Source organism: Erinaceus europaeus, chromosome 16 (genome assembly GCF_950295315.1).
Source record: "Erinaceus europaeus chromosome 16, mEriEur2.1, whole genome shotgun sequence".
NCBI lineage: Eukaryota > Metazoa > Chordata > Mammalia > Eulipotyphla > Erinaceidae > Erinaceus > Erinaceus europaeus.
The window spans coordinates 33464342-33477701 of record NC_080177.1 but is presented as its reverse complement, the minus strand read 5'-3'; the positions used below and the strand labels follow the sequence as shown (position 1 = coordinate 33477701).

Sequence of the window (13360 nt, the reverse complement as noted above, 5' to 3'; positions counted from 1 at the left end):
TGATTATTATTTATCAGAATGATTCCTATCGTTTTTACATTTTTCAGCTCATATAGCTTTTTTTTTTTTTTAAGTCAGGATCTTACAAAATTGTGAATTTACTGTTCCTGGGTCAACTTTTTCATTCAGGTAGAGGAAGAGAGGGGAAGACATGATAGCAAGAAGCTTCCCTGTGGTGCCAGGAAGATTCAGGCACTGGCCACGGGTATGACCAGGCATGCACTCTACCCAGTGATCTATCTCTTCTTTGTGTAACTTTGTGGATTTTTTTTTTTTTTTGCTTTTACTCTTCTTCTAGGTAAGTAACTTCTCAACACTAGGTACATATAAATATAAAGTTTATTTAGCATAGTGTTTAGAAAAATAAGTTCACATCATTTCAGAAAACAAATAAAACACTTAATTGTCCAGGCATAAACCCCCCATTACAGTACAACATACATACTTTAGATCTCTTTGGTTGGGTAATTAAGCACAGAAATGTCTGGGACATGCTCTGTGTGCCCTCACCTAACAGTGCATTAGAAACTCTGTTACCCCACCCAGGATATACATTCTGTATCGATTTTCTTTGTGTAAGGCACAGTAAAACCATATCGAGTATAGAACTGATTGCCTCTAAACATACAGTACATGCAGCAAAAGAATAAAACTTTTTGAGAACCCTGAAAGTCAAAAGTCACATGCTATATAATTTTGATTAAAACATATGATGGTAATATTAAATTAACATATTTGTCATTTAGACACAAAATAACTGGTAGGCTCTATCGCTTAAATTCTAGGAAGACTTGAAAACATTTTTGTTAAATGTAATTATTTCCCCCCCCACAATTTTCCTGAACTATTTATATTTTTATGATGAGATGACCTGTTGAAACATTTTAGACTGAAGAAGTTCTGGCTATATACTAATGCACACTTGTCTAACATGTAACATGCCCAATAATCCATCTTTTAACATGCAAGATGCAAAGGCATATTCAGGGAGACTTTGGGTCAGTGTGCAACTTAACTATGGATTGTTACATATGGCTATAAAGTCCACCTGCCTTTCATAACACAAGAAAGGTACAGAAACATGTGTACAATTCAGTCTTTTTATTACTATAAATATACATGAGATATAAAACAGTACAATACAGGTGCTCTTGCTTGATTGAGGAACAAATGCACCTTCTTTAACCAACAGACTGTCCTTTATTAGTTGTCACTAACAGCTAAATGCTGGGTCTGGCTGATAGAGTGCATAGATAGGCTCACACCAAAAATCTCACAGCCAGCAGCATGGGTTGGGATTTGCAGGGAGAGTTATCTTCTCCTATTCTGATTCCTCTAAGGGGATCATTAGAGGATCATTTGCAGCATCTTCAAGCATTGGTTTATTTAAGAAATTCTGCCACATGAACTCTAAGGGTTCAGAGTCTGGCCCTTGGTATTGAAAGCACCCCCACCCCCCCCAAAACAACAACAACAACAACAACTAAACCAGATATTTGCAATTCTGTGCAAGGAGATCATGGGGTTTATCTTATTTCATTCACATATATATGGGCTACATATCTACTGGCCCTTATTCTACTGACAATAGAAAAGAACAAAATGTGCTTTATGATGTGCATTGAGTCTTAACTGGTATACTGTATTGCGACCTGGAATAATTGTCGGGATATAATTACATCATATTGAGAGTATAAATGGGTTTCTTAGGCAAGTCTTAGGTTTTGTGCTATCTTTTTTCTTGAGAGAAATGAGGAAGAACTTTGAATAAAAGAGGCTTCATGTATTTTTGGAAGACATAAAAAAGTATATATATACATATATATATATGTATATATATATATATCTTCTGAAATACTCCATTTCCCTTATTGGATGGGTTTATAAATAATTAGCAAACTTGGTATCTGTAGCAATCAAGTGGAAAACATCATTTTTATGTAAACTACACTATAGAACCAAGTAATCAATCTTAGTAATATGATCAGCACACATCCAAAGGAGGGAAAAGTCTGTATAAGTAATGGTGGAGTGAAAAGAACTCTAAAACACCTGGTTTAATAAAAACAAAACAAAAACATGAGTTTCAGCAGTTTAGAAACATTCACTAATTCCATTAAAAATGAGATCTAAGTTCTTTATCAAATTGATGAAAGAGGAATTCTTCACAGGACTCTGCATTTATGCCTACAAGTTCCATTTGCAGTAACAAACATTAAATCCTCTATGCCTCTTATTTAACATGTTCTGTTGATGGGCATGTAGAAGGCCTAGAGTAGACCTTTTGCTCTAATCCTATAGAAAGCAAGATGAGGTAACATCTTGATGTCCAACTATTTTCAGTGATCTCTAATGAGATCATTTTCTCATCTTTGTTACTTTTCAGAGACCACAGATTCTAGTCACTACAAAATGTGTTTGAATTGTTACATCTTGTGTTCAGTCCTGTTAAAAACTAAGACCACAGATCACAGCATTATACAACAAGCTTCTTGAGGGCACCCTAAAGTTGGACTTTAAGATATATGATAATATAGTGCAAACAACAGTCAAATGTCATAATGTAATAACTAAAAATATTTAGAACTCAGCTTCAACAGGATGGAATTCTGTTGAATTAAATTTACATATTCATTGTGGTGAAATTAACCCTGTTAAAGTAGAAAAGAGCCTTCAGTGCTTTTGTTGACACATCTGTACCTTAGTAAGAATAAAAAGGCCACAAGGTAAAAAGGCACATAGAAGTTAAAAGACAGCATATTTAAATGAATTAAAGTTGCTAAATAAAGAACAAGGATGTGAAAAAAAAGTACAAAAATTCCAATATTGGGAGTTAGATTTCCTGTTTCAGTGTTATTAATCTTGACCTTAATAAAGTACTGATAAAAATCATTACTTTAAAAAATCCTACAAAAATTTAAACTTCGTTGGAACTGGAAACTTTGTTGGAAAACTTCCTGTTCAAACAATAATAATAAATTAAACAGTAAGAAAACTTTTTTTTTCAGTTCATAGTATCCGAAGTATAAGAAAACATATACAGCATAAATAAAATTCACTGAATTACTCTATTCCTTGTTATAAGGACTAGATACATTTACACTCATACAGAAATTTGTTCCAAAGTTTTTAGTAAAGTTGCAAACTTTCTCTGCCACACTGAACTATTACCAATCATATTTGGAAATGTGTAGACAAACTGAAACTTTCACAAAAATGCTGGGAAAAAAAACCCAAAACATATATTCAAAACTATACCCTTAGAATAGTGTGGAGTACCATTTGTATTTCTTAACCTTATAAATGCCCATGGAGTAAAAGTAAACAAAAAGAACTATATTCTTGCTAAAGTTCTGTAATGATATTTAATTTTCTACATTAGATATGTATATATATACACACACATATAGATTTTTTTTTTTCAATTAAAAAAGTGTTCATCAGTTCCATTTGACCTCAGAATGTCTCCAAATGGTACACTGACTTGATGTATTTCATGTTCTTTCGTCTCCATCTATTTAAAAGAGAATACATCTGAACAAAAGGCTGTAGTAATGTAGTTTTACTCCTATATATTTAATTGCGATCTTCATGCAGATCAATCCAAAGTCTTTTGAATGCATTTACTTGCAAAACTAGTATTTCTCTTTAAATGGGAATATGTTTTATGCTCTATGGGCTTCAGGAAAAGGTTTGTCCCCTGATGCAAAAAAAGAAAGTGGGAATAAAGTTCATAAGTCTTGCATATCTTCATCCAGTTGGACAGTCTGAAGCTTGGCAAGCTCTTTTTTATCTGTTTCTAGGTCTTCACAGACAGTCTCCACCATGCCTTCAAGGACATACTTGGATTTGGAGTCCAGCATCATTAAGTTGCTTGCTGTTTTGCTCTCTGAATTTGTTAAGAAAGTTTCTTTTATGTTAGCTACTGATTGCAGAACCAAAGGATGTTCTCTGACAAAATCCTGGTGTACTGTTGGGGAGGGGTGACCCACCTGGTCTTCAGCTGTAGGAACTATTTCCCCAAGGGCAGCCTGGGTCATAGGAACTGATAATAGATCTTGACCAGTAATAAGGGAGCAGTTCTGTAGAGTTGCATAGTTAGTGTTACTGACAGATGTCACAGTAGATTTGCTTGCCACAGGGGCAGACATTTGCTGGCCATCAGCAATGTCAGGGTTCAGCTCGGTGGGATTTAATAAGGTCGGTGGAGTCAGAGAAAAATTGTGTGTTGGGGACACATTAACTAATGAGGAGGCTAGTGAATGGAGGCTACTCCCGGAGATATTTTCAGAAGACAGATTTGCATTAACTTGAGCATTCTGATTGACAGGCATCAGCTGAGAAAACACCAGGCTTCTCTCCAAACTCTCCTGTTTAACAGATCCTATAGTTTGGCCTGAATTAGGAACAGTGTATACCACTGCACTGGGAGCAAGAGAGCTCAAAAAAACCTTTCCTTGCTGAATTGTAGTTGACTCACTTGTAAATGTGCTCCCATCTGAAGTGCTTGTATTTACTGAAATATTACCTAAAAAATAAAATAAAATAAATAAAGTACAGACAGTTGATGCAAGTGATCAGGAAAGTAAAAGGTTACTTTTTAGTCACATGATTTTTCTCAGGTTTAGTGGAAGCCCTTTGAGCACTTAAAACTCACGTCCTAAGTTCTACTCCTGAGAACTTGACTTACTGTAGTCTTATAACAGATATACATTTTACCACCCCCATCTCAGGAATTCTGATAACCAAATGTGCTTAGAAATGGTTTTAGAAACTAAGTGTGCACATTTTTTTTTTCAAGTTCTAATAATTTCAGTCAGGTTTCTAGTTTACTATTATTGACTTTATGTCTTTCAATTAGTTGACAGTTATTGCTAGTTGTCTGCCTGTTAGAACCAAAAAACATGGGCTGTGGTGATGGTATAATGGTTTTGCAAAAGACTTTCATGCCTGATGCTCTGAGGTCCCATGTTCAGTTTCCAGCACCACAAGCCAGAGCTGTGCATTGTTTTAGTCTCTCTGATTAAAATAAATAAAAATTAAAAAAAACGACTAGAAAACATAAATGCAAAATAACCCCCCTTTAAAATGTTTAAGTTCAGTAACTGAGGTTAAACATAGATATGTAGAAAATATCACATAAACAAATTATCCTGGGACTTAAAATTAATCATATAAACTGATACAGGCAAACTTTAAACCTTCACCTAACTAACCATAAAATAATGTTAAGTCAACAAAAGTTATTAAATTATTTTTTTTTCTGTGTGTGTGATAGTTCTGAATTTTCACTGTTGGAGTAATTGGAAGAATTAATAATAATGCAGTGCTTTTTTTTAAAAAAAACCAAAGGTTAACATAAAGGACCAAAATTAATGCTACTCTCAAAGGCTCATATCTTTTGAGGCTTTTGCTATAATGGTTTGCAAAGACCAGAAGCAGTTAAAAGAAATGTAAGTAGAAAGCTGAGAGGACATTCCAATCAGGCAATTCATACAGTGTATATAAATTAGGACCCCCCTTGCCTCATCATCAAATAAAACCCTTTTATTTATGAGTGTTTATGGAGACATAGTGAAATAATGCCAATTGTCTTGCTACTGAAAGAAAAGAAGATTTGGGGGGGAGTTTTATGAAAGAATAATTCAGACTATTTACTTTGATCAGAATGAGGTGTGTAATAAACTCCTGATTTGAAAATAAGCAGCCCAATGGTGAAAGTAATTCACCTACATTTCCCTTCTTGAGTCAGAATAACAATGTAGTGGTGTTATAGTGACTATAACACTACTTATATTGATAAATCACTGCATTATTTACATGTATCTCAAATTTTAAAAAAAAATTTAAAAATACTTATTTTCTTTTGTTGCCCTTGTTTTAGTATCTCAAAAAATTTTTGAGCAAAACATTGTCTTGTCCGTCTGTTTACTTATTTATATTTTTATTGCCACTAGGGTTATTGTTGGGGTTGAGTGCCAGCACTATGAATCCACTGCTCCCAGTGACTTTTTTTTTTCAGCCTCCAGGGTTATCTCTGGGGTTTGGTGTTAACTCTATGAACCCATTGCTCCTGGCAGCCATCTTTTCCATTTTATTCGATAGGACAGAGAAAAATTGAGAGAGAGAGGGGAATTAGAGAGGGAGAGAGAAAGATACCAGCAGATCTGTGCCACCATTCATGAAGCATCACCCATGCTGGTGGGGAGCAGGGGCAGTTCAACTCTGGTCCTTTCATATGGTGTTATGTGCACTTAACTGGGTGCAAGACTACCTCGCCCTCAAGCAAAGCATTGTTTTTAAGTAAAACACTTTATTTGAACTTAAAATGATTATTTAAGAGAGCCATAATAGATGTGATACTTTTCCCTAACCATTATTAAATATCAATAACATTTCTGAGTGTGTATACAAACATTTGTAAATGAAAGGGAAAACAGATATGTTCTAAAACTTAATTTTAAAGTATGACTTTCATTTATTTGTAAACTAAACAATAATTTCAAGACCAATAAAAAGTCCAATTGAAACATTGCAAAGGTCCAAATAATAACTTTGTAATGATGTAATATATTTTCTAAAGAAAATCCACCTTGTCTGAACACTTTTTAAAAAGTTTGTTAACTGTTTTCTAAGAAAGGCTGAATATTCAAATGCTAAACTAAGAACTTCAGTACACAGTTACTAGAGGAAAACTGCTTCCTGAACCCATCTGGTTAAACTTAGCCCTTCAACTTACCCAGACAGGCTAAGAAGTGACAGCCCTGTCATTTGATCTTAGCAATTTTAACTAAAAACGCTGTCCTTATTTGGTATTAAATGTCCCACTAAAAATTAAAACTAAAATTAGCTATTAGTTTGTAATAATTTGTTATGATAGTACCTTTCTAGATTACATGTGAAGAATATTGCTGCTTTATTTTTTTCTCCTAATGTCACCTTTTTTGCTCTGGTTTGTTGTCTTTTAAAATTACATCTAATGTTTAGAATTTTTTCTCTACCAGAGCACACTGGCTCAACTCTTGCTTATGGTGATACAGGGGGATTAAACCTGGGACTTCAGAGCCTCAAGCACGAGAGTCTCTTTTGCATAACCATTATGCTATCCATTCCTGCTGGAGAATTTTCTATAGAGACAAAAAGAGTTAGAGCCCTATTAGATTATTAAACTAAGCAATTTGGCTTTCTCTGTGTGTTTCAGATCCCCACCCTCCCCAGTGTTTGGTAGTGACTTAAACCTGGAAGAATGAAGCTGAAGTAGACCAGAATTATGGAAAAAAAAAGAATTGTGTATTATCGGATTGTCTCATAATCATTTTATAGATGTTGAACTTAAGGCAAAGTATTACTTATTTTGCTCTTGTAAAAATTCAGACTTTCAGATTTGCTTATGGAAGACAAATAGGTAGCAACATTTCCCACTCTTGGATACAAGAGGCTATACAACTACTGCCAAAAATCCTATCCATTCTTATTTCTACATAAAGAAAAACATACAGAGCAATCCAAACTTGTTTCAAATCAGCAAAGAACTGCCTCATGTTACCTGAGTTTGAGGTATTTCTCTACTAGAATGTCTTTTATAAAGACACAAACATGCAAAAATAACTTAGGCTTATCTTCATAAGTAAAGCCACACATGGGAGCAAGTACATAGTCGGCAGCTGAAACCCAATCATATAGCTCTTTGGCTTTCCTCTAGGTTGGCTAAGTCTTAATTATAGGAGGACTAGGAATTAAGTTCAACTGATTAGGTCTTTTTTGCTTTGCTTTCTAAAATACTTTTGGGTCAAATAAATAGTGCTTAGGTAAAGTGTTTATGTTCTTACTAACTACTTGACTAACTTTGTGTTCTTAGCCTTATTAATTTTTAATCTTAAAATGTCAAGCAATGGGCTATTCTGTAAGCACCAACTGACTTCTCGTATTTCTTTCTTTCTTCCTTTTTTTTTGCCTCCAGAGTTATTGCTGGGGCTCAGTGCCTGCACTATGAATCCACTGCCTCTGGCAGTCATTTTTCTTTTTATTGGATAAGACAGAGAAATTGAGAGGAGAGATGGTGAGGGAGAGATAAAGATAGACACCTGCAGCTCTGCTTCACTGCTTGTGAAGCGACACCCCTGCAGGTGGGCCTTTGCCCTTCATATTATGTGTGTTTAACCTGGTGTGCTGCTGCCTGGCCCCCCTCTCATATTTCTATGATTGGAGAACTTGCAAGACTTGCTATTAACTGTATTTTTCCACTTAGTTGTTAGGAAAATAAAAGCCCATCCTCATGATACAAAAATGTAAGTAAACTGTGTATTATATGGGTGCTGTGAAAAGCAGAAACAATTCAAGGTTATTTTGGTGCTGCAACAACGAATAATGTAACATCAATTTATAGCTCCCACCAACTGCACCATTTCCAGCAGCTGACTAAAACATTCACTGCGGCATTATGGTAGTGAATGAGAGTTTTACCTTGTGAAGCTGCCACTGAAACAGGAGGCAGCTGCAGTGGTGAGAATCCAATGCTCCCATTCAGGAACTGGCCATTTGCTCCGGAATTTGGGATCTGGACAATGCCATATTGGTTAATTTGCACAGGTGTAGTAAAAGTCACTACAGAGCCTCCGTCTTGGGAAGCCACTGCTTGAATATCTTCTCTTTTGACCTCTGTGCTGGGTATCAGCCCTGGGAATGACACAGGGGCACTGGGGCTATAGGAGGTGGTGGCTGTGGAGTTAGCTGAAGAGCTCTGGAGGACTTTAAATTCCTTCACATCCTGGGAGGTAGACCCCAGTATGTCAGTCATGGACATGCCATTACTCACAATATTTGAGGCCATTTTGGGTGGGTTTAATGACACTGTCTGTGTATTGCCCACATTCAGTCCATTAAGAATAACTCCATTGGGTCCCTGAATGAATGAATTACCATTAAGAAAGACAGGTGATGTGCTTGCAGGTACCAAACTTCCATTCAACAAAACTCCAGAAGAGCTAAGTGATATCTTAGCATTTCCAATTTGTTGCATATATACAGGCTCCATGTGACTAGAAAGGTTGAGGTTGGTGACACTATCAGATGAGCTGGAGAGTGGATGAGGAGACAAGTCTTCATGTCCCTTGCTTGATTCATCTTCAGTGCTGGGATTGCCATCTGATTCACTATAAAGAGGAAGAAGTAAAAACATGAAGGTAAGGTAAGGTGTGTGTGTGTGTGTGTGTGTGACATTTTACACAGTGCTATTTGTTTGAAGAACCGGTCCTTAAATCCATTAAAGTATTTAAGGAAAGCACAGCAGGGCCTCTTTAAGTCCTGTTTAAACATCTTAGCAGATTCTAACCAGATAGAGAATAGTGGAAATTTAGCTAATAGGATTTACAGGAGCATTGTATATATATATATATATAGTAATGCTTAAGCCTTATTACTTATTATCAAATAGGCTGCTGCTTATACCCTAGAGGAAAAAAGGTTCATTAAATGAGGTGGTCAGTCTTTCCAGTTTAGGAAGGTCTTCCCCCTTCTCTCAAACCAATTCAGATTAGTCTGGTTTTGAAAGTAGATAAAACTGTCAAAGGAGCAGGAGGTGGGAAGTGTTCAGTTTGGATTGTCAGTTAACAGATGATCATTTCTCACCTGCTCCCAAACTGGTACTCCACTAGACTGACAACTCTCATTCAACAAAGTGGCTGTCCTTGTAGGATAAACACTTTCAACCCAAGAACAGTTATGTGCAGTCACTTTTGAATCCAAAGGAAGCCATGGGGCCTGTTTAACACACAACATCCAGTGCCCTGGTGAGGTGGGAGGGGAACGGTGGGTGTCATTCAGTGGCTTGTACCCCTTTCTCTAGTCCCCACAGTTCTTCAGTTCCTGATGGCAGTGTTCCTTGCTTCCCCTACGCAAGGGGAAAATACCCAATACAAGGGAGGGAAGGAGTTGAGCTTCTCCACTTGGTCTGAGTTCGTGTTGGGTAGGGAAAGGGCAGAGCAGAAGGAGCTTTAAAGCAGTGGGACTTGGCCTGGCAGAGGACCCCACATCCTTGCAGCCTGTTCATTTTCAAGCGGTGGGGAGGGGGTTACCCAGACCTTGGGCTGCGGGGCCAGGAGCGCAGAAAGCACTTTGATTTACGAGCCTAGCTGTGGCAAAGCCGCAGTCCGCTAGGGTGACTCACCGGGGGTGCCGGTGGGAGGTAGATCCGGAGAGGGGCCTAAACTGGGAGAGGGAGAGAGAGAGAGAGAGAGAGAGAGAGAAAGGGGGAGAGAAATGAGAGAAAAGGGGGGAGAAAGAGAGAAGGGGAGGAGCGAAAACATGAGCAGTTGAATGGCGGGGTGAGTTGGGGGAGGGGGACCGTGCGTGTGTGTTTGTGTGTGTATGTAGCTGAAACTGGAGGTAGGAGTTGAAACTGGAGGTGTGAGGCCGGGGAGTCCTAGAGAAGAAAGCGCAGGCCAGGTTGGGATGGTTGCAACACCGCGCTCTCTCCCCACCCTCTGCCCCCAGGCCCCTGGGACCAGATCCCTGGCCCGTGCCGGTAAGCGGGCAGGTGGAGCGGTGAGATCAGCGCGCCGGTCTTCTCGTGGCCTCTCGGCAGTCTGCGGAAAAACACGCAAGTTCTAGCGTGTAATTTATTTTGGTTATGGAGAGGCCCGGCCCCTGCACAGCGCCTCCCTCCAGCCTGGGGCGAGGAGCGCCGAGCCGTCGGACCCCCGCAGGGCAGCAGGGGCCAGAGCCACAGAGGCGGGCCTCCGCGGGCTCAGGAATGCGCCTAGTGATCACCTTCCCTGGGTTCAGGCAGGCTCCTCTGAGGCCAGATTTCCCTGAGCAGAACCTTCGAGTTGCTTTTGGATTCTTGTTTTCCTCTCCCCGCGGGGTTTGGAGACACCATCTCTCTAGGCGACCTTCTCCTTACTTTACCTCGCCCAACAATAACACAAGAGACACGCACACCAGGTGTCTGAGTCGGGAGGAAGCAGAAAAGGGGGGAAACCTGAGAGTTTCTACTGGTTTAGGGGAGAAACCTGCCAGTTAGAAAGTCCAAGGTTGCCAGGGTGAGGGTGCTCTAGGAGGTGCGGAGGTGATAGCGCCCCCACTTCTCTCCAGCGGCTGTCCGCCTTCAGCGTCTGTCCCGACCCGCAACCACCGTTCCGGAATGGGACTCGAGGGGGAGCCACGTAGTGTTCGAAACCCAGAGAGCAGCCTTCCAACCCGGCTACCCCTGCGGCGCTGAAATCCGATCCGAACGAGTTCAGAATCAGGTTTCAAAACACAGTCGAGTCAAGCTGCACCAACACCCCACGTTGCCACGGCTGGGAAGGGGACCATAGCAGGCAGAGTGAATGATTAACTCTGTCACATAAATGCCTCGACGGCCCCAGACCCCTTTTGGCGCCGCCAGCACCCACCCAGCACTCTTCGCTCCCGCCCCGCGAGGCCAAGGCGAGCTCCAACTCAGGCACCCGGGGAAGCGGCGCCCGGGGGTTGGGCAGCGCGCGCGCACGCGCCGGGTCGGGGTGACCCCAGCCGAGGCGCAGACCCCGGGCGCGGACGCTCCGCGTGGGCCTCGGAGGGCAGCAGGCGCTCCCTTCCCAGCGCCTGCACACGCCCCTCTGCCCCGCCACCCCCGGAGAGCGTGGCAACTTCAAAGCCGAAGATGGGGGTGGGAAAGCGGGCAGCGGTGACCGGCCGAAATGGGGGCGGGGACTGAGACCTAGGCGGGCGACCAGAAACTTCTGGGGGGAGTGGGGGAGGGTACCGGAGGGAGGTTCCCCCGCCCCTCGCCCCCGCCCCCCTCCGCGGGTCGGGGAGCAGTGGGGGGCGGGGAGAGGTGGGCAGCCGGACCAGGCTGGTGGGGAAGGTAAGCGCCATGTTTGCGAGCGCTTGGAGGAAAAGAAAGCTGGGAAGGGGGGTGGGGGGAGGAAGGGGGAGAAGGAGGAAAGTTGGTGCTCACCTTTTGGACTGGGTCTCCGAGGGGTTCCGATCGCGCTGCCGGCGGTTCTTGAACCAGTTGCTGACCTGGGTGAGGGAGAGGCCGGTGATCTTGGCCAGGTGCCTCTTCTCGGCGGGCGAAGGGTAGCGATTCTGCTTGTAGAGCTCCTTGAGTGCGTTGCGCGACTTCTCCTTGAAACAATACACCGTCTCCTCGCCGTCCCAGATGGTGCGGGGCAGGGGGAATTTCCTGCGCAGCCGGTACTTGTCCACCGCGCCCAGCGGCCGGCCGCGGGCTCGCTCGGCCTCGGTGTAGCGCGCCTTGTACCAGAGCTGCTGCAGCAGCGGGTGGTTGGCCGACTCGAAGCTGTGGCTCTCGAGGATGCTGTAGAGCTCGGGGTAGATGCCCTGGTGGAAGGCCACCAGCGCCCGCGCCTTCAGCAGGCTCTCGTTGCCACGTAGCAGGTCGCTCTGGGGCAAGGACCACAGAAACCGGGCCAGGCGGTCCAGGTTGCCCCCCTGCTGCAGCGCCTCGCACACGCAGGCGACATGGTCCGGCGAGAAGGCCAGGGGGGTCTGCGCGGCGGCGGCGGCGGCGGCCGCGGCGTGGTGGTGCCTGCCTAGAAGTTCCGAGTGGAGTTGTACCTGATCTGCCGCCGCCCCGGCCGCCGCCGCCGCCACTGTCCCTTCCTCGCCGCTCACCCTGGCGGCGGCGGCTGCGACGTCCCCGGGCTCCAGGGGGAAAGGGGTTGGAGCCGAGGGGCTCAACCCCGCTGCCGCCGCCGCGCCCCCAGCAACTTCTCGAGGCGCCTCCTGCCCTTCCGAGGCGCTTTCCATCCCATTCTCCTGCTTGATGTCCGCCGCACTTGCAATCTGCCCGGTGGGGGAGGAAGAGGACATTTTTTGTTGTTTATTTTCCTCCCTCCCTCACTCCCTCGCACTCTTTTTCCTCTTTCTTTCCCCCTCTCTTACTCCTCCTTCTTCGTCTCCCTCCCCCCTCCCCCCCTCCGGAAAGCCCACTCCCTCCCTCCCGGTTTCGGCTGGATCTGGCCGATCAGGTTTCCCCCCGGCCACGCAGTCACCATTAAGATAGCTGCTAGAGCAAAGTAGTGTAAAAGGATAGCTGCTTTCTGCCGTTCCCCCAACGTGACTCCTCGGGTTGCTGCATACTATATGGCACTGGCGGCCGGGCCAGGCCGTCCGCGCCACCTCATTGGCTATTTCACATTCAGAGGAGGAGACAAGGTTTCTATCCCTGTCGATCACCCGCCTCCCACTCCACCCCTTGCCTTTCCCTCTCCCCCTGACCCCCAGGCACCTATACCTGAAGGGAAACACTGACATTCTTTCAGGCCATGCTTCTGGGCGGGAAATTACCTACTGTAGCCTGGAAAGTGGACAACAGACTCGCTTAAAGAGAGTCTCCGCGCATCCAGAAGGATTA

At 43.1% G+C, this 13360-nt stretch overlaps 1 protein-coding gene across 2 annotated transcripts; it reads right to left on the bottom strand.

The window, feature by feature from the left end:
* Window positions 1-321: 321 nt before the first annotated feature.
* On the bottom strand, window positions 322-13098 carry SIX4 (SIX homeobox 4). Of its 2 annotated transcripts, XM_016186497.2 has the most exons (4): window positions 12999-13098; window positions 11939-12789; window positions 8464-9152; window positions 322-4528 (listed from the first exon to the last, which is right to left on the bottom strand). In XM_016186497.2, the coding sequence occupies exons 1-4, from the start codon at window positions 12999-13001 to the stop codon at window positions 3732-3734; spliced, it is 2340 nt and encodes a 779-aa protein (XP_016041983.1). In that variant the 5' UTR covers window positions 13002-13098; the 3' UTR covers window positions 322-3731. The 2 variants fall into 2 exon arrangements, with proteins under 2 accessions (XP_016041983.1, XP_007519328.1); XM_007519266.2 differs by lacking the exon at window positions 12999-13098 and having other exon boundaries at window positions 11939-12913.
* Between the last annotated feature and the right edge of the window lie 262 nt (window positions 13099-13360).

What these genes read in the sequence shown, in the direction of transcription:
- SIX4 (XM_007519266.2), bottom strand. Translation starts at nt 12,816, where the DNA reads ATGTCCTCTTCCTCCCCCACCGGGCAGATTGCAAGTGCGGCGGACATC. An exon ending in TCGGAGACCCAGTCCAAAAG is followed by an intron (nt 9,153 to 11,938) that starts GTGAGCACCAAC and finishes TCCTCTTTATAG; the next exon opens with TGAATCAGATGGCAATCCCA. An exon ending in TTCAGTGGCAGCTTCACAAG is followed by an intron (nt 4,529 to 8,463) that starts GTAAAACTCTCA and finishes TTTATTTTTTAG; the next exon opens with GTAATATTTCAGTAAATACA.